Raw genomic sequence first — 21,376 nt, 5'->3', positions numbered from 1 at the left:
CAATCATTGGTGTTCCAACCTCTTGCAGGTAAGTTCATTAGCAACTAACCAACACAGGTAGGGCCAAATCCTGTGGTCTTTATTCACTGCTTGCTCCCTCTTAAATCAGGAAGAACTCTCATTGACTTTAATGCGAGTTTTCCTGAGTAACAACAGACCAAGGGTGCATTTACCTCTGCAACAGAAGTTGGACTCATTCTCAGCTGTCATGGGTCCTTACTGCTTATCAACCATCTCATTGCTTAAAAGATGGAAGAGGAGGGTGGTCCAAGGTGTGCTGGTAAAAATCAAATAGCCAGCCATGTGCTTGTCAAATCAGCATTATCAATACTTCCTAGTCTTGTAGGAATCAGTAATCGACAAGCCTGAGATTGTACTTCTCTCACGGCCACTGATCAATAGCAGTACTACCATAGGGTCTGGGAGAGTAGCCAGATTTCAAGTGAAATGTTCCAGCATAATAGCACCAAGTTAACAGCATTACCTTTGTTTCATTATTAAAGGTTACTTTGGAGGTGGAGGAAAGCATAAAACACTCATCAGCAAGAGTGGTTCTCCAACCAGAGCACTATCATGCCTTTAAAATCAGTTACACTGTCTTCAGTGGTGGTGCAAGATCAGGCCCTAAATGAATCCCTTTATAACAACTTATGTTGATATAATGCCTTTCACCCAGGCTGATCCCAAAGCACTTTACTAATAGATCGGGCAAACTATTTTCTGAAATGCAGCCCCATCTGGTGTGGATTGAGGTAAGTAACAAATGCAGTGACAAACAGTGCAGGAACAATGACTTACATTTATATAGTGTCTTTCGTCCCAAAGGATCCAAAAGCGTGTTACAGACTGAATATCAGCATATAGAATCAATTCACACACCACTAGATTGCAGCCACCTCTGGGTTGCGATGTAGCAGCAGTTGTTCAGCAGTGTGTGGCAACGGAGTGCAACAGTTCAAGACAGACATGCACAGGTGTGAGCTGCCTTGTGTGTTCATGCAGAGGAACAAAGGGGTGCAAGGCCCCCTTGTTCCCTGGTGCAAACAAACTCATATCACTGTTATCCCCCATCTTGTGATGATGGGCAGGGAGTGGGCACCCCCTCGCTCCCCCCCCCCACAATATGTTGGCTAGCACAGCTAAGCCAGTGTGAAAGAGGGAGCAATCTGCACCCGAGTCTGCAGTACTCCCTCATCCCCCAGGAAACAGGGAAATAAGACACTAGAGAGACCTCTCCAGAGGAAGAATTCAGCCCAGGTACATGTTGCCCCTTACTCAGGTCTGGTGATAACTCCACAATCTGACAAATATCACATCGACCTGGAACGGCTGGGGGAATTTAGGTACATGAAATACAATTCCCCACAATGCAACTGAGCCAGGACAGGACACTGCGCTTGTTATTTATTCTCCTCGTTTACAAAAATGTGTTGTGGCCTCTAGGCTCACGTACAAAAACAATTATAAAATCACATAACTCAACCGTAGAGACAACCACCATTATTCTAGAGAACAAATCGCATTATAATAAGCAACATGGCCATGATCTTGGTTTCACAGCTCATCCATAAGACAGGAAAGAATCCCTACAAATAACTTTTATTAACATTTTGAAAAAGGCAGCCATCCAAACATGCTTTAAAGCACCTACCTCATCAATGCTGGGGTATGGAATGTAATCTTCCTATAAAAGATCAAAACAGCACAGAAATGATTGCTTGTTCTCCATTAGGTATGTATTACATCCTTACCCCTTTCCATTTAATGTAAACAATTTTTTTTGCCCTAGACTGTTCTAACTGACGCGAGGGCCAGGTCAGTGCAGAATCAAGGAGCTATAACTTGCTCCCCAATGGGCCTCCTACAGCACAGTGAAGTGCTGTAGAGATAAAGATTTCTTCATATCCTATTGCCAATACCCTGAGCTTTGTAAGTTTGTTTGAGATGGGCAAACTGTGCAATTCCTACAAATAAGAGCTGAGTAGAAAGGCAACCAGACCAGTAATTTACCACAGGGACTGAACTACTGAATTGGGCTTAAAACCAGCCCTGCATTAATGGAAAAATGGGGTAGGTGACTTTTCCATTCCTCCTGCGATTTGTTTCAAAATATTCCAGTGCATAAGGACATAACGGAACCATTTCCCCATTCAGTTACCAACATAAGGTTCTCAACAATGTGATTAAAAGACAAACCATTTTAAACAGCTCACTGCAGAAAGACAAACAGGTCTGAGACCTAAGGCTGGATTAGGGACCTGCATGCACATCTACTTTATCTTTGCAATGCAGTGAGTCCCATGTCTTTAGACAACATTTAAATCCTTTCATTTTTTTTAGTTGGTGGCTTTACCAACATTCCCTGAAATCCCTAGTTCTAGAGACAGAAAATTATTTTGAGAGTTCTGCACAATGAGCAACATGCATTCCAAAACCAACCTTATTTTTCTGGCTTCCAATTCTCTGGTCTTCAGGTTTTAGTGCCTGTTTTAAATGAATAATAAATAATAAGTTAAATAATTAAGATGTTTGCTATGGTATGGAAGAAAAAAAAACAATGATATTTCATAACAGTGAAATCTCTCTTAAATGACCACTCTGAGGGCTTTTCTACACTTTGAATACAACAGCAGCATTCCATCCTGTCAGTGTAAGTAGTCCATCCCATCAGTGCAGGTAATCCACCTCTCCGAGAGCCTATAGCTAGGTCGACAGAAGAATTCTTCCATTGACCTAATGCTGTCTACACTGGGGATTAGGTCGACTTAACTATGTCACTCAGGAGTGTGGATTTTTCACACCCCTAGGCAATGTAGCTAAGTCAACCTAAATTTTCTAGTGTAGACCAGCCTTCAGTGACCAGCCAGGTTATCCTAGGCTCCCCACCATGTTTTTTCCCTTGACCTGCTAATACGTGTGAAAATTATAAACTGCCTTGTCCACACAGGGATTTTACCATGTTAGTTTCCATGTGCTAGCTAACATCTTGTAACAACTAGAGCAGAGTGAAATTTTTTGGCAAAAAATGTAGATTCAACGACACCACAATGTTTTATGAATTCATGTCAGTTTTGCCACACCCTTTTGGTCAAAGAACACCTAAAATAAATTCTGGGGGAAAAAAATCAAAATATTTTGCGCCAACATTTTGTAAACAAAATGGTTTTTTTTTTAAAATAAAATTAAAGGAATTTTGAAACAAAAAGTCATTTTGAACTGAAAAATTGAAACACTCCAAAAGTAGTTAAGAATGCTTGAAATCCAACTGAAACTTTTCATTTTGGGTCAAACAAAAAGTTTCAATTGGACTAAAACCAATTATTTTATTACTTTTCAATTCACTGAATTTTATTTTAAAAAAATGTTAGTTTGGGTTCAAACCAAAACTTTCCCCGCCCCCAGTTTTTTTTAGAATTGCCAGCGATCCCTCAAATCCGTTATTTGCACAGTCTACCAAACACATACCTTGTAGGGCTATGTCTCCACACTATGAGCTAAGGGTGTGGTTCCCCTGCTCCTGTACATATCCTCAAGCTAGTGTGAGTACAAATAGCAGTGTAGCCACGGTAGTACAGGTAGCAACAGCAGAGGCGAGTACAAACCATGTGAGCACAAACTCACCTGACACCAGTGGTATGTGCACGGCTCAGCTGCACTTCTGCTGCCTAGACTTGTGCTACTATGGCTTCACTGCTATTTATGTTTCTCCCTAGCTCGGTGAAAGCCAGCAGGAGTATGTGTACACAAGCTGGGGAATCACCCCCTTAGCTCATAGTGTAGCCATAGCCTACAAGGCAAATTAGGAAAACATCATTCCAAGTGCGGTAAAATGGATCAAGTCACTTTGTTTACTTTGCATTATACAGCCAACCACAGATTGCTGCTGTTAAATGCGACCTAAATACCAAGACACTGCAAAACACAACGCAAAGTGCTACGGCTCCGATTCATCCAGGCACTTTAAATTTGACATCAGGGAGATTACTCATATGCTTGAAGCCACGTATGTGTTTTAAAGGACCTCGGTTTTACTGAATCAGGGCAGTGTTGTCCAGCAGCGTCCCAGCAAAACACATTCCTTGTGTTGTCTGACTGCTCAAACTGTGAGGCGACAGGCATATTGATTCTAAATCTTATGCACCTGAAAATAATTGGCTTACATTTCAGGTCGTGTGTGTCGGTGTTTGCTGAAACCCTAGAAAGACTAAACGCTGGGGAGGTGCTTTCAAAGAATTTTTCAACAACAACGTGGGTTGATCACAAAAGGACTAAGATCTACAGCTGTTCACCAAGACCCTTCTGGGAAATTATACATTTTCATCTAATTTTTTATATTCAGATTTAGTACCCAAGCATCCTCTCTGATCAGTTTAGACTGGGACAATATTATTTTTAGTGATGTGGACTATGTGTATTGTAAGATCACCCTGCAACGTTAAAGTCACATACGGTTTTGGGAACTTGCTATCTGCACAGTATCTGTTTATTGTCATTCTGTACAGTTTTCCTAAGGAGAAATAATGCATGAATGGGGGGTGCAGTGTACCACATCTGTCATGCTACTCACCTGCATTTTTTCCAGCATTTCAAAGAACTCTGCAGACTGAAAAACAAACAAAAGATAAATCACTTGCCTGTTTGGAATAGAAATGAGGTCAACTTGCACAATTCATATCTGGATATGGATTTCAAACATCTCCCCAACTTTCAATCTGGGATTCTGGTTCTGACCCATCTCCAGGTTCTTTTCTTTTACAAGTGTGACAATAAAAAAATTAATATCCTCATAAAAATTAAGTAACTGGACTAAATGGCTACTGTTAGTGATGGTAAGCGATGAAATCTTCATATGTACATAGTAATAGTAATGATAGTTTGCACTCTGTAGTGCCTACAATCTGAGGATATCAAAGCATTTTATAGGACCACAGATGATAGAAATATCTGGCTGGAAGGGATCTCAAGAAGTCATCAAGTCCAGTGGCCTGTATTGAGGCAGGGCCATGTAAACCAAGTTTGCCAATATCGATAATTAAATTTTACAACAGACCTGGAAAGCAGTATTTTCATCATAGAAAACTAGAGCAAAGAGAGTTGATGTGACTTGCACAAAGTCACCCAGTAAGTCAGTAGCAGAGCCAGGGGTTAAACCTCCGGAGTCCTGACTCCCAGCCCTGTGCTTTAGCCAAAATTAAAACAACATTTCCCCTCTCGCAACATTAGCACCAGTGGCTTTATATCCTCTATGGATAGTGGCCGTTGGACAGAAATATGGTCAGTTTTTAGCAGCATCATTACTGTGGTTCATACTGGCACATAAAGTAATGTGATATATGCCATCATGTGCAGGCAATGCCCCTCTGCCATGTACATTGGTCAAACTGGACAGTCTCTACGTAAAAGAATAAATGGACACAAATCAGACGTCAAGAATTATAACATTCAAAAACCAGTCGGAGAACACTTCAATCTCTCCGGTCACTCGATTACAGACCTGAGAGTGGCTATCCTTCAACAAAAAAACTTCAAAAACAGACTCCAACGAGAGACTGCTGAATTGGAATTAATTTGCAAACTGGATACAATTAACTTAGGCTTGAATAGAGACTGGGAGTGGATGAGTCATTACATAAAGTAAAACTATTTCCCCATGTTATTTCTCCCCCCATCCCACCCCCCACTGTTCCTCAGACATTCTTGTTAACTGCTGGAAATGGCCCACCTTCATTATCACTACAAAAGGTTTTCCTCCTTTCCCCCCTCCTTCCTGCTGGTAATAGCTCATCTTAAGTGATCACTCTCCTTACAGTGTGTATGATAAAACCCATTGTTTCATGTTCTCTGTGTGTGTATATAAATCTCCCCACTGTATTTTCCACCGAATGCATCCAATGAAGTGAGCTGTAGCTCACGAAAGCTTATGCTCAAATAAATGTGTTAGTCTCTAAGGTGCCACAAGTACTCCTTTTCTTTTTTGCAAATACAGACTAACACGGCTGCTACTTTGAAACCTATAAAGTAACCAGAGGGCAATATAATTGCGCATGCGCAAACATACACACACACACACTTAAGCAGATCTGACTTTCCATCTGGTAATGGATCAGTGGTTCATACACCCCTTGTCAGAGGACAGGCCAAAGAGACATGACTTAGCAGGTAACTGTGTCTCTGTACAGTGTACAAAGAGCTGCTGTTGGGTGAAAGTGAAGATTTTTCTCCCTCAGGTTCAGTCTCACGCTCTCACCTTTCTGATGGGAATCTGTGTGAACCTCTTGAATAAAGTAGGTCTCTTCCTCCCTCCCCCTGCTCAGCATAAGCTATTCCCATAACCCATAGAACTAATCAGCTGATTGCTTAGGAGAAAGATTTGATAAAACAGCTATTATCCCCCCGTGATACATGCTGTGATGATTTCACAGCATCACCACTTGCCATACATTTGCATTGCATTCTGTCTAGAAACACTCAACCTGGTATTTTAATCTTCTTCAGTGGAAACAGGAACTATGTTTGATTACAACTTCATGTACTGGGGCATAGAGATCCCATTCGGCTAGTTAACACTCACTCCCCGAACAGAGACTCAACCGCTGGTATGAACCGTCATAGTTAAAACGGCCAAGGAGCCCAGCTATGAGACCCAGTCAACATGAATCACTGTATTCCAAGTGACTATCAGAGGACTGAGCACCAGGGAGTCTGGGGGTTGGACTGATCAAAGCCAGAGAAAACCTGGCTGTAAGAATCCTTTGAGATTTTCTTTGGTTAACCCAGTTGCAGAAAAGTCCTTTTTCCTTCCAAGTATGTGGCTTGAGACCCAAGCAAGGGGCATGTTGGTCCTTTACCCAGCCCTAGGTTTTCTCAACCTGTCAGACCCATTGCAGTTCCCTCAGAAGAGTGCTCAGACGTGATAGAGATGAGCACAAGATAGATAGGCAGGTAGACAGACCAACAGTGAGAGAAATTCTGAGCACTCCCTGTTTCAATTATGTGGTACCTTGCATACTGTTTATCAGATACATGTCAACGACACCAGCCAAATCAATTTGAGCTTGGATATATTCAGCTCCAAGATTGATTCCAAGGAGCTTCCCTAAGGCCAAGTTACCCTCTTATACGTACATTATTTATTCCCTTCAATATCACTAAATACATGAGATTAGCAGTAGGTGGCTAAATGCATCTGTGACGGGTTGCCCCCCTCACACACACACACACACACACACACACACCGTGGTGCCACCTGAGGTACTGGGGTCCCACTGAGCCCATCCGTTCCACCAGCCTAGGCTTCCTTACCCTGGGCTGAAGCCAAAGCCTGAGCAACTTAGCTTTGCGGAGCCCGCCGCAGCATGGGGCCCCAGGCAATCGCCTTGCTTGCTATCCCATAATGCTAGCCCTGGCTTTTAATCTACTGGATATGCAGAAAAAGAGTTCCTGTGGCACAGGTGGGCCGTGGAGTTTTTATAGCATGTTGGGGTGGGGGGCCTCACAAAGAAAAAGGTTGAGAACCCTTCCTGTAGCACACAGGTATGGACACACCCAGCTGCAGAAAGATACGGACACTGAAATCAGCTCTGCATGGGAAGAATCAGTTAGGGGATTGCTCAGCACTCAAGTGCACACCCCTTCTGGGGTGCAAACCTAAAATTGTATAGTCTTGCACAGCACAGAGAACTGTACAGTGTAAGCGCATGAAAATTGTCCCCTCCCTCATTGTGGAGGAAAATATGCACAGCTTGTTGCTTCCCCCCTTATGAATTGCACAAACTGGTTTAAAGAAAACATATATAAGTTTATTAACTACAAAGGATAGATTTTAAATGATTTTAAGGGATAGCAAGCAGATCAAAGTAGATTACTAAGCAAATAAAGCAAAGACGCAAACTAAGCTTAATACACTAAAGAAACTGGATGCAAGAAATAATTTCTCACCCAAAATGTTGTTTTAAGCAGGTTGCAGAGTTTCTTAAAGACAAACTGCTCTTGCCTGCAGCTTAGAACTCCAGATGTTCCTTTCACAGGCTAGACACCTTCTAGCCTGGGTCCAGTCCTTTCTTCCCCAGATCAGTCTGAGGTATTTTCAGTAGTCATCTTGGGCGGGGATTCAGTGAGGAACCAACCCTGATTAACTCACTTCCCTACTTTACATAGGATTTACCTATGGCTGGAATCCTTTGTTTCCCAGTTTGATCCCCGCCCCCTTTGTGGAAAAATACTAGCAGCCCAAAATGGAGTCCAATACTAGGTGACATGATCACATGATCCTGTAGTGTCAAAGCAACCATAAATCCTCAGGAAGACTTCACAGGAAGGTGGCAGATTAGCATCTTCAAAGTCTTATTGTTCTCGCTAATGGTGCATTAACTAACTAGCCAGACTGATTGAACTTTGTCTGGTGGGCATTCCCCAGGTGCAAACACACTTGTAATTGATACATAGTCCATATTCCTAACTTTAGATACAGAAATGATACATGCATACAAATAGGATAATCATATTCAGTAAATCATCACCTTTCCAATGATATCTCACAAGACCATCTTGCATAATTATGCCATAGATATGCCATATTCATATCATAACAATATCTCTGAAAAATATGGGGTGTAGTCTCACAGCATCAAATACACCCCACCCTGCCTACTCTTTCTTTCCTTGTTTATTGTGATAAGGCTACTTCCCTTTAGCTTCCTCCTGCAATTTGTTTCACCCTATTACAGTCACTCTTGAAATAAAAACACTGAAAGTACTGAACTTGGCTCTCACAGAAAATGCCAGAACAAGGGTCAAAATAAGGCTGAAGGTTGAGACCTTACCCGCCCTTATGGCAAAGTAAATATAGTGAACATGACCAATCCATTAGCAGGTGAATAACAATCAGTTGGAATAGCAGCCTCTTTAGCATGACTCAGAGTTTGCTTTTCATTTGTGCAATATAATATTTCAAATGATAATCACCCCTTGTTCAACTAAACTATAAAGTCATTTGTTGTCTCAGTTACCTGCCCCAATTTATGTTCAGTTTTACTATGGCTCTTAAGCTATTTTTTCTTATAACACTACCAGTATTGCCAACTTAGTGTTCAAAAATCATGACCTGGGCTTAAAAATCATGACATTGGCTTAAAAATGATGTTTGGGCTTCTTTTGATTTGTCTTCTGGGTTTTGTGCATTTAGGGTTCACGTTTTCAAGTGTTTCTCCGCAACCAAAGGAGATAGAAACTGACTTACAAACAAAAACACAGAGCTGAGATTCTCACATGATCACACAGAGGCTGGGGCTTTAAGAAAAAACATGAAACTTTACAGGAATTGGCACACTGTAAGCCAAAGAAAAGGACAATATGCCGGCACTCCACTGGTGTTCGCAAAGTGGCCATTTTTGCTCAGAAATCAGGCAGAAAAACAGCTGGCTAGCTACTCAGTTTGTGCATATAAATCTGAATGTATGAAATTGGCATATAACATTTTCAAACTGGGCTCGCAAGACCTTACTTTGTAGGAGGTAATCTTTAAACAATGATAAATAAAAGGAAATAAAGCCAATTAAGATCCATAATAATCACCAAGATTGGTATGCAGACTTAGAAACTACAAATGAAGATAGTTTCAAACAGAACACCTACAAACCATTACCTTGCAAGATACAAGTCCAGGATTCTGCATTTTGCTGGCTACAGCTGAGGACAACCCTGACACCTTGAGCAATGCAAGGTCTGCTGTGAACGTGGCTCCCTGCTGTGGTTTAGCGGGCTTGGTTTTACAGATAACGGCCTACTTGGCAAATGATCTAAAGAGACCGATGAGTTAGGGACTTTGATTAAAAGTCCCACAAGGCCTCTCACAAAAAGAACTCAACATCAAGCGCTTCACAGCCCCAATCCTACAATTGAAAGCGTGCGGGCAAGCTGTTCCGCCTTCCCAGAGGCCCATTTACTTCATCGGGGCTGCGTGTGCACATGACTTCAGTGCCTGGGCAGAAGGCTACCATTTGTTAAAGTTTCCCACTTTTCACTCTGACTTTATGGTCCAGATAATTACTCCAGCTGTAGCAAGAGAAAAACAGACACAAACCCCCCTCCCTTCACACACCCTGGCGCTCAGATATGAGCTTGTTTGGAAAGTGCCTAGCACACAGCATGTGCTGCTGGAGTATAGACACAGAAATAATGACAGTGATTCACTTCACCTTTAAACTAAAGGGGCAAAACCAAAATAGTTACTTGGTTTTATCCACTTTTTTTTTAAACTATCTTATCACTTAAAAGAAGCTCCTTTTTAATATATATTATGATGTGTATTAACCCATTCATAGAATAGAGTTAGTGGCTCCAAAGGTACATCACGCTGGGAAAACGGGACAGAGAGGAGCTGAGACCACTACACCCTGGCTCCGAGGCAGTGGATGGATTTCACCTCTAAATCTCGCCTCTGCCTTTCATCTGCACCACCCTGGGTTACTGTGGCCCTCCACTTCTGTCACACACAAATGAGTTTGACTTGATCAGCAAGTCCTAGGACCCTGCTCAGTGGGGAAGGTCAGGCTCGGTCCAAGCCCTGTCATTTTGCAGGATGGACGCAGCTCAAGCCACAGACCTGAGTCAGAAGATCTGCTAAAAAGAAAAGGAGTACTTGTGGCACCTTAGAGACTAACAAATTTATTTGAGCATAAGCTTTCGTGAGCTACAGCTCACTTAGATCTGCTGTGTGCAGCATGGATGCCTCAGCACGGCTGTGAGACCCAAATCCAGCAGTTGTAAGCCCAGGTTTACTATGCAGCATGAACACTCAAGCATGGGTTTGGAAACATTGAATCTACCAGCGCAGGTCCATGGTTTACAATGCAGTGTAGATATACCCTATGCAGCCCGAGTGAATTTGCCCCACATTGGGACAAGGACCACATGCTCAATGTACCCTTCATATTTGCAAGTGCCTCCCCACTTGCGTATCAGCTGTCACTTTTGCCTGTGAGGACTGCACACATGGACAATCGCCTGATCTGCAAGAGCATTGGTTGAGAAATTTGCCCCGAAAACCTAAATGAGACAGACTTAGTAACAAAATATAAAGGCCCCTTCAGCCACAGCCCAATCCTGGCAAATACAGACATCGGCTATTAGAGACATTAGTGGCAAGATTCCAGCAAGCCAGCCAAGCTAAACTAGATTAAGGCATCACTTTGTGAATTTTCAGTCATTTGTCATTTCAGATCTTTTGATCAAACAATCCCAGGATAATTCAATTCAATGGTCAGTTACCCCCAACTCACCCGCACTCCTCATAGGGACCTATCCATCCCTTGTCTAAAAATAGAGACAGGCTACTCATCTGCTCAAAACATGTTTGTAAAATATTGGGATGCTCCCATTAAACAAACATGTGGCTTTTCCAGAATCAAGCAGAGGAAGCATGTCACTAAAGCAGCTTCTCTCTTCCCCCACAGTCTTCTTCATGCCTTTGTTTGCTCACAACGGACAGTGGCCAGAAAACAGCTTGAGCTCAGGAGGCCAGTTCCAAGAGGTGTGGGCTAATGGCTGAGAGAAGGCAGGGGCAGTGAGAAGATGCTACAGGACAAAGGAAGATAATGTGCACGATGGGATTAGCAGCCATGATTCTGCTCGCTGCTCATTAATGGCTCGAAGAGGTCCCCTAAGACTGGGGAGCACCATGTTGGAGAGAATGGCACTTAAAGCAGCTTTTCAGCAGACTTTGCAGTAAATATCCAGATTTCCAACAACAAAACACAAGGGTTTTTGTCTAAAAAAGAAAAACCAGAGAGAGGAAAAGAAAATAGACAAATTTTGTATGATCCTTTAGAGAAAACATATTAGCCAGAGGACAATTTTCACTATAATAGTAGCCCAGGGGTTGCTCTAATTTACTCCAGGCTGCGAAGGTAACAAGAAGCTATTAGCACAGCCAAGGAATGGAACAACTTTGGGGCAAACCCAGCCTTGCCTATTTTTACAGTGCTGCATTGTCAGAGTGGCAAAAGAGACCCCTGAAGCCAGGTTATCAAAGAGTCCAACGCCCGCAATTGGTGAATGCTGGGTGCTGAGCACTTCTGAAAATCTGGCTCCTACGGTGTGTGCTTTTGAGAGTCTGGTCCCACATCACCTCTGTATCAATGGAGGTGGCACGACCCAACCTGAGCCAGTTAGAACAGGTTTAGGGCCAGAATACACTGGCAGTGTAGTACAAAACAGTCAATGCCATGTTGCAAGATCTGACCCCCAATCTTTAAAGTGGTGCTCTAGCAGAGTATAATATTTTTTAAAAAAAAGTATTTATCTAAACAAAATTCAAGTGGTCAGTATGCCTGTAGCTCTTAGATGTCTCTGCATCCTTAAGCCTGATCATATTATAACACAAATAAAATCTTCCCATCTTTGATGTTATAGTTAAAACAAATGTACTTTTGTGATTCTTATCAGCATGTAACACTGTCCGCTGTAGCTTCAACTTTAGAGCTCAGGAAGTCTATACTTCCCCAATTCTTGTGCAACTGGTGTTCCAGAACTGAAGTTACCGTATGCTCCTCTCAAAACCTACTGAAAGCAAAATGCCACAGTGGAAACTAATCTCCATTATTAGCACAGACATGCCAAACTGGTCTAGTAACTTGTACTAGTAATGGGTTTATAAATGCAAAATGCACAAAATGAAAATCTTTTAGTCCATAGCTCGCTCTCTTTCACTTGTAAATCAAAACTCTCCCACCGTTAAAGCTAAACTCCAATACCATAGAAAAGGTAAAGAATGCAGAGAGTTAATTTTTACATTTTATTTGGAAAACCCGGGTATTCTTTTTTCTCTGCATTAGACGATCTGTGGACTGTTTACTGCCATATCAGCTACCGCTCACTATTTATTTAACTCCCATGTTACACACACAGGTAAGGTTTTAGTCAATGTGTACCATGGATTCTGAACGATTTAATGAAGAAAAATGTAATTAGCAAACGCTCAGTTTGAAACTCTCCTTGTAAATGACACCCAGAAGGGGTGCGATATGCTGGAAAACGGCAGCTAATGATCCAACATGGTATGCACTGGGACATGTAGGTAGTGCATACATCTTAGCATCCATCTTCCCCTTTTCAGTGCAACACTTACCAAAAAGTTCCTTAAGAAATCCATCATCTTCTCAACATTCCTCTCCTTGCAACAGCCAGGGAAAACTCTACACATTGAAAGCTGCTGCTGCTGAACTTCTTTATTGTGATCAAATGAGGAGCTCCTGAAGTTGATGCCAGCCTGTTCATCCATGCAGAACTCTCTCAAATCTGTCCCCTCCCTTTATTAATGTTTCTCCAAGTCAGAGACATGATGGGACTGTTGTTTTATGTGTTAAAGGGTGGGTCAACTCAGAAGGCAATGTGCCCGAAACAGGTTGTGCAGGAAGCTTGCTACAGGATTTAAAAAGAAAGAATTCTTTGCCTCAAACTCACATCTTGGAATGGATTCAAAGTCCTTTGATACGACACTCGCACCCACTTACAAGGCAACCTGTAAACTGCAGGTAGATTTGACACTTAAAGAGTGGAGTAGCATTTTAGTAGAACCACACATTGAAGTGACCGGGGGAGGGGGAAATCCCAGGATTATGAGGAGGGGGGAATAACAAGGGGACGTGCAGAGCAGGTTGGCCTCATTCTGATCTCATTGGCATACTTCAATGGAGGTAACTCTGCATTTACACCAATGTAACTGAGAGCAGGATCTGGGCCTTGGTGTGGCTGTGTTCATGCATGGCAGCTAACATACAGCTGTAACAATAAAAAGCGTTCCCATTTACTTTGCAACTTCCATATGAGAATAGTATCCATCTCCTAGTTGGGAGTTGCAGGGCAATGTTGTTAGACACATTTCACAGGTGGGTAAAGTAAGGCACAGCAAAGCGATATAACTTGGCCAGTCTATCGATCTGCCTCAAGGGTCACCATGACACCCATCACCATAGTATTTAAGTGCTTCCCATTTAAATTAAATCTGCATAGCAAAGACCATCATGGAGTTTTCTCCTCATCTGTAATCATGGTGATGATGGACATCATCATCAGTCTCATACTGCAAGTAAAGTGGTACAGGCAGGAATGAAGCCCCAGGGTCTCCTGGTCCCATATTCCCAGCACTAAACTTTGGACAATACCACTTCATGTGCTGTAGTGGGAGAATGTGGGCATCATTTCAATGGATCCACAGGACAGACTCTATGCCAGGTCTCTAAGACAATAGCGCCAATGCTGGAAAGGTTTAGTTAGCTGGGGAGGAAAGAACATCATCCTTAGCACTTCGCAAACACAAACTACCCATTGTTTCATGTTCTCTGTGTGTGTACATCAATCTCCCCTCTGTATTTTCCACCAAATGCATCCGATGAAGTGAGCTGTAGCTCACGAAAGCTTATGCTCTAATAAATTTGTTAGTCTCTAAGGTGCTACAAGTACTCCTTTTCTTTCTGTCCACCCTTGTAATTCCTGGGAAAATAAACTGAAGTGAATGAGGAGATCAGAGCTAGAAGGCATGTAGAGAATCTGACAAATATAATTGCTCTGAATGAGCTAACTGCTACAGCTGTTTCTTTGCTGGCAGCGCACAGTGTATGTTGCATAGCAAATGAGCGGGGAACCAGATTGTGCTAGAAAAAGTTTTAAAACTCTGCAGAGTCTTCAGCTGGTTTCCACAACTGGAAGGAATGTGAATGTGTGCACCGCTCAGAACAATTTTCAGGAAATCCTATGGTACTTCCACATCCATCTGTCTATAGTGTTCCTATTACCTGGCGTGACCGGGTGCCTGAATGGGCCACACTGGGAATGCCACACTCAGGACAGAAAGAAAGAAATAGGGCAGACAATCACGCAAACTGGGGTTTATTCTATAATTAGATTCACCAAGCCAGTAACAAAACAGCTTCTGTGATACCACACTGATTACAGCCAAGCATAATATCATGAGGGTTACTGAAAACCTGATTCCCCACATGTGAGGTTCACCAATCCTAAAGAACTGGACACTTATCCGCAGGTCAATACAAGTCTCAATCGTACCCAATGATCACGCTGATGCCAATCCTGTAGTAACTAAAAACTAAAGATTTCACAGTAAAAGGAAAAAAAGAAGAGAGTTACAAATGGTTACAAGATCAATATACATACAACTGATTTCCAGTGTTCATAGTTCAGGATCATAGCAGTGATGGAAAGAACTGCTGGCTTGCAGCATTCCCTCTAATTTTTCCCACCCATGTGCAGAATGAATTTTGTTATATGCACCAAGATGGAGGTGATGATCACCTTCATATCGGTGCACATAAAATTCATGTGGTGGGGGTGGGGCCGAGGGGTTTGGGTGTGGGAGGGGGCTCAGGACTGGGGCAGAGGGTTGGAGTGCAGGGGTGTGAGGGCTCTAGATGGAGGTATGGGCTCTGGGGTGGGGCTTGGGGTGCAGGAAGGTGCTCCTGGGCTATGGTGGGGAGAGAGGGCTCCCCCCAGTTCTCTCTCCCTGCAGCAGCACCTGGGCTGGTGGGGAGAAGCACTGAGGCCGCAGGATAGGTGCCTCTCCCCCGACCACCACAGGTCCGGGCCAGGGCTGGATTCGTGGAGGGGCACCCCGGCCACTATAGGTCTGGGCTGAGGCTGGAATGCAGTTATATATTTTTATAATATATCACTAGCATGCTCTTTGTGATCTGTAACATCCCATCTCATAAATGGTGTAGAGTCCCTGTGTGTGGAGTGCCTTCCCCAGAGGAAGAGCAGGCAATGCAGGTCGCCTGTGGACTATTGCTTTGAAGCAAATTTTCTAGTTCCTGTGCATACACAGGTAAACTAGTTACACTCATTCACATAAGGCAATTAGCTGGTCTTCCATTATAACATAGATAGTTACGCTGTAGACAATATTATCAGTTTTCTGCAGTATCTTACATCTTTGATTTTAAGATTAACTGGACACAGTCACATATATAATTAAGGCAGTTAAGACATGAAAGGGAATTAGCATCTACAAGCTGATCTGGTTACATTGTTACACTTCTAACAAGATATAGGTAAACACAGACAAATACACATAGCATCTACCCTTAAATTCTAGGACTACAAATGAATGCATTGATGATTGCTAGTCTAGCACATCTGTTTGAAATTCACATACAAGTAGATTGTCTTACTTACAATTATAATGCCTCCTCTTAAATGATGCCTCCTCTTAAAGCATGCATCCGATGAAGTGAGCTGTAGCTCAAGAAAGCTTATGCTCAAATAAATTTGTTAGTCTCTAAGGTGCCACAAGTACTCCTTTCTTTTTGAGAATACAGACTAATACGGCTGCTACTCTGAAACCTCTTAAATTGTTACGGGTCATACACAGGTTGGCTGATCTGTCAGCGTCACACTTAGGCATCTAAACAAGACTAACACGGCTGCTCCTCTGAAATTTAGGAATAACTACTGAAGCAAAATACATTCTAACCACCCCTAATCCAGTCATCTCTAGTCCACACAGTTTACCATCTGCACAAAAAAGTAGCCATCTTTCTCCACCTCTCAGCAAAGATTTGGTAGCAAAGATGATCGTGAGTTGCCAAATTACTAAGACTTCATTATTTTTACAAGATGCACTACAAGGCATTACTGCTGTCATAAATAATGAATACCCAACTACGGCATAACTGTCAAAGGAAATGAGCGAAGGGCATTTGTCCATGTATTATCCTGGCTTTTCTTTTTACTGAGCTTATTCACTTAATATTTTGCAAAATTCACAGCGGATCCTGCCATGATTGGGAAGTGTCATCCGTCCCTTTGATTGCAGGAGGACAGTTGCCATTCGTTACTCGTGTTCACAATTTAGGGGATGCGTTAAGACCCCCAGCTGCTGTTTGAGGCACACATGCTGTTTGAGGCGCACTGACCCTGTCAGCTTTTTACTATCGGCATCTGGCTAGGCGATTACAACCGTGCCTTCCGGATACGGAGCTTGCCACTGTTACCCATGCCTCTGTCATCTCAAGATTAGACTATTGTAATGTGCTGTACACAGGGCTACATCTCAAACCCATTCAAAGACTGAAGCTGGGGCAGAACATAGTGGCTCACTTACTGAGCAGAGCATCTCACTGAAGCAAATGCCACCAGTGCTCTGGGACATGGCACTGGCTGCCCAAGGTTCTCCAAGCAGCATGTAAGGTTTTGGTTATGACGTACAATTACGGTTTCTGGTTTTCGGAGTTCACCGATTTCATGGTTTGGGATTTTATTTTTAGCCATTTTTGAGTTCTAGGAAGATGTCCACAAATTAGAGGTTTTGGGGGCTCTCTTTCTGTATATATATAGGACTGCTTCAAACAGTACTACATTAGAGTGTACTACAAGGGAACCTTTAGTGCACACCAACAAGGTCTGCACGGACCTATTAATGTGCAACACGTTAGTGCACTTTAGAAAGGACACCCCCATAGCTGCAGTCAGTGTGTGCACCCAAGCTGGACACCCTTCATTATAAAATGGTGGGGTGTGGGGACAACTGGCAGGGCATTCTTTGTGCGAGCTCCAAGACTCTGGGACTTGCTCCCATCCTTGGCCCAAAATAGCTTGAATGTGGTGACTTTCCAGGTATATTGCAAAGACACCTGGTTTTTGGAAAGACATGAGGGCATGATGAAGGGAGGAGGTGGCTGGCCGGCTGCGTTCCTGTGGAACTGATGATTGTAATGCTGATGAGATTTAATTGAATTGTATAATTAATGACGTTAGGATGCCTAGAGCCTTGGATAGGTGTCTAGTATTTTAAATAAGTAAATAAATAAATAATTGGCGCATATTAACAAGGTTCTAGTGTACTGCTAAAAAGGTACTGCTGAACCATAATGAAAACTACAATTACATGAGATGGATTCAGGAACGAAGAGCTCTGATGGTCCCTTTGGGTACCATCAACAGGAACCAACATCTTTGCCAGCCAGCTGGCCAGTTGCCTTTGGACTTCCTCAAAACAGAGGTACTTCCTACAAAGCCAGCCAATTATAGTTGCATAATCAGTTATAACAATGGTCGGTGGGAATTTAGATTAGATTGGGACCAATTAATGCCATGAATATGCAGCTAGATCATAGAGTATTTAAAGAGTGATTCAGAAATTACTGCACATGCTAGCAACTAATAATTACTCACTGAGGAGTGGTATCTTCTGAAGCAGCAGTGTCATCTTGTTCCACCTGGTGTTCTGGAAAGCAATTTCCACATCCCATGTGTTCTGGTTTATTCATTCAATATGTTCAGATCAGCAGTGCAAGAATCCACAACACATTTCTTTGGTCCACTTAAATCAACAGGAGCTATGCCATATATAGTGGCCAATCTGCATTAAATCTGGACTCTGCTTATTTACTAAATTCACGAGTCACCAGAACAGGCTAATTGCATGGAAAGTTCACACTCATTAAAGATTTGAGCCAACTTCTATTGAAATCAATGGGAAACTTTTATTTGACATAACAGGAGTTGGAGTGGGCCATAAGGAAATATAATCTACAACAAATTGTTCCCGTCTACAGACCATGGCTTCCTTTTGATGAAAAAATCTCTCCTGAAAGATATAACAGTAGTAGCTACCAAGAGTGGGGCCCCATTGTGCGAGGCAATTTACAAAAACATACAGTGAGACACAGTCCCACCCCAGAAGAGCTTACAATCTAAACAGACAAAGAGAAGGAGAAGCAAACTATCAGGGTCACACAGCAGCTCACTGGCAGAGCTCGGAATAGAACTTGGGTTTTCTGAACCCCGGTCCAGCATCCTAACCACTAGACCATTCAGCTTCTCTGAGGTGGCAGGATACACAAAGTCACAAAGTCCACAGGGAAGGTTGGGGCCACCTAAAGAAACTGTAACCTCCTATCCACAAAGGGGGCCCACTGGGGCCCAGTGCAGCCCCCAAAGTGGGTCGCTTTATCTAGGCATATTGGGTATAACCAGAACAGCCAAAGGAAATACTAATTCAGCTCATGGGCCTCTCCCAGCACCCAGCATGAGTCCTATGAAGTCTTGACTACAATTTAAAGCTCCTCTCCCTACTGAAAATCCAAGGAGTGTCATGCAACGGTAATGCCTCTTTCCCGCCATCGAAGTGAAATCCACACACACCCCCATATGGTCTGGGGGAAACTAGCTCCATATCCAAATGGAAATCCAGAGAATTTTCGCATGGTTTCTTATCAGTATTTTTGAATGAAGTTGCTGTTTGCGAGGGAACTCCAACCTTCTCCCAGAAGAAGGCACATGGGGCCTGACTATCCTTTTTCTTACACTGCATATGCCTGGAGTAACTCCAACAGCAACTGCATTGACCTCAATGGGAATTCTGTCTGAGAAACAGCTGCCTCCAATACCAAATTTTTCCTTTCCAAGTTGTTTCTATGAGAACAGGCTCTGATGTCCTAAATACAGGCTGGTCACTTTGCTACAGGGACGGACAGATAGAGGAACTGGGTTGTTAGGAAAGTAGCTCATTAAAATACAAAGAATCCATGCTTCATAACAACAAGAATATTACAGAAACTTAATAAGTAAAGGTCTTTTCCTTCTTTGTTCTCTTTCTTCAAGTTGCCTCAATTGTAAAAGTCCAATTATACTCACATTCCAGTATTTCCAGCTTCAGATAGTTCCAACAGTGTTAATAGCAACACTTCATAATTTCCCCACTCTTTCTCCTCAGCATCAAATTAAATCAATCCAGTCTGCATTTGCTGGCAATCAAGAATGCATAACACTCAATGTAAGTGTAATTCTAGTCTGCATGAATCATGCCCTGTATGTATCAGATTGATAAACAAATACCCATAACTTGTAATTTGACAAGGACCATTGTTAAATGTGTTTGTATTCCCCATTTGGTAGTAAGGAAGATAATAATAATTTACAATAGAAGTAATAATAATAATCATAAGAATTAACAACAACATAGAACAGCGGAGGATCAGAAACAAATTCTGCACAATTATGATATACTGAAGACTTCAATTTCTTACACTTATATAGCACCTTTCATCTCAAAGTGTCAGAACCAAAATATACAGGAATCACTTCACCCACTGCTGAAATGCAGCCACCTCTGGGGTGAAAGGCCTCACCCAGGCAGACAACATACCACGTTATTGGAAACTGACACATTTTGACCAATGCCACCAAGGCAAAACCCCATGCCCGTACAAAAAAAAAAAATAGTACAGTACCTCAGCGATTAAGAGAGGATTGGAAATATATATGGTTAAAAAAGGATCCAGAATTTTAATAGTAAATGTTAAAAAATAAAGCTTTCGAAGAAATATAAACCCTCACACTTCAGAGCATGCATCAGTCAGTAACTTTCTCTCTCTCCCCCATAACCATTTACTGTGGAGTTTCCTCCACTGATGCAGTTGGAGACAGGTTTTTGGAATACACGGACTCCTAGAATGTATTCTAGCAGACAGAGCATCAATTTTTAAGGTCTCCTAGGAAAGACACCCTTCTCCCCCATAATGTATATGGAATTTAGTGTATATCCACATTACGTTTGAACACGTAACTACAGAGACTGAAGTACGTTCACGCCTAGGGAATTCCCTCCAGCTCTCGGTTGATTTACGTTAGCTTGGGTGCCATGAGAGAAGTTTCTACTGCTGCTAACCATACAGTATATGGCCCGAATTCAGCAAGAGGCTTAACCACATGCCTAAATTTAAGCATGTATTTAAGTCCATCCTTATTCAGCATGTTACTTAAGCATGTGCTTTCATGTTTTGCTGAATCAAGGCCTCTTTTCTTTGAATAAACAGATGACATCAGTTTCCAGTGCAATCCACCCATCATCTTTCATAACCACTAATTTTTTTTAGGAAGCATTTTTTAGGATGCACAATGTCACTTCTTACATTAGTGTCCGCCACTTAAATCAAAGCGGGGGGGGGGGGGGAGGAAGTTTGAATAAATAAATAAATATAACCACCTTTGTAGCCACAATGTATTTTCAGTGTGCAAATGAACCCAGATCCTACTCGCTAATGATTGTTATCTTGTCATTAGATTCCATTATGGTGTAGCTGAATTTGATGGATGCATCCTCCAATTTGCTTCAGAATGATCATTCTTGTTTGTAATGATTATGACTATTATGGGACAGACTATTTTATGCCCTATTACATAATGTATATCTGAATTACAGAGACTAATGCTGCCAGACAATGCCTAAGTATGGTACCTGTAAAAATGAAGCCAGCTTAAAGGTACGATAATATCCCAGTCACACTTTATTATTAATCATAAAGACTGGTTGAAAATTTTCTAACAAAACCTTTTCCATTCAGAAAATAGGGTTTTGCCT

The 21,376-nt window shown here is 42.2% G+C and overlaps 1 protein-coding gene across 8 annotated transcripts in view; it reads right to left on the bottom strand.

Annotated features, from left to right (window-relative positions):
- The window catches only part of RAP1GAP2 (RAP1 GTPase activating protein 2), a 294,016-nt gene that overhangs the window by 48,107 nt on the left and 224,533 nt on the right, over nucleotides 1-21,376 (bottom strand). For 7 of the 8 annotated variants that reach the window (XM_038375286.2, XM_038375287.2, XM_043499744.1 and 4 more), the window contains 3 exons: nucleotides 4,568-4,603; nucleotides 2,440-2,484; nucleotides 1,652-1,684 (listed from right to left, as the gene is read on the bottom strand). In XM_038375286.2, coding sequence (XP_038231214.1) covers nucleotides 1,652-1,684; nucleotides 2,440-2,484; nucleotides 4,568-4,603 — 114 coding nt within the window. Of the gene's footprint in view, nucleotides 1-1,651; nucleotides 1,685-2,439; nucleotides 2,485-4,567; nucleotides 4,604-13,126; nucleotides 13,295-21,376 lie in introns of those variants that run through there. The other variant, XM_043499745.1, reaches the window with a different exon arrangement.

The sequence above is a fragment of the Dermochelys coriacea genome, chromosome 17 (assembly GCF_009764565.3).
Source record: "Dermochelys coriacea isolate rDerCor1 chromosome 17, rDerCor1.pri.v4, whole genome shotgun sequence".
Taxonomy (NCBI): Eukaryota; Metazoa; Chordata; order Testudines; family Dermochelyidae; genus Dermochelys; species Dermochelys coriacea.
The sequence above is the reverse complement of the archived record's forward strand: the minus strand, read 5'-3'. Positions and strand labels throughout refer to the sequence as shown.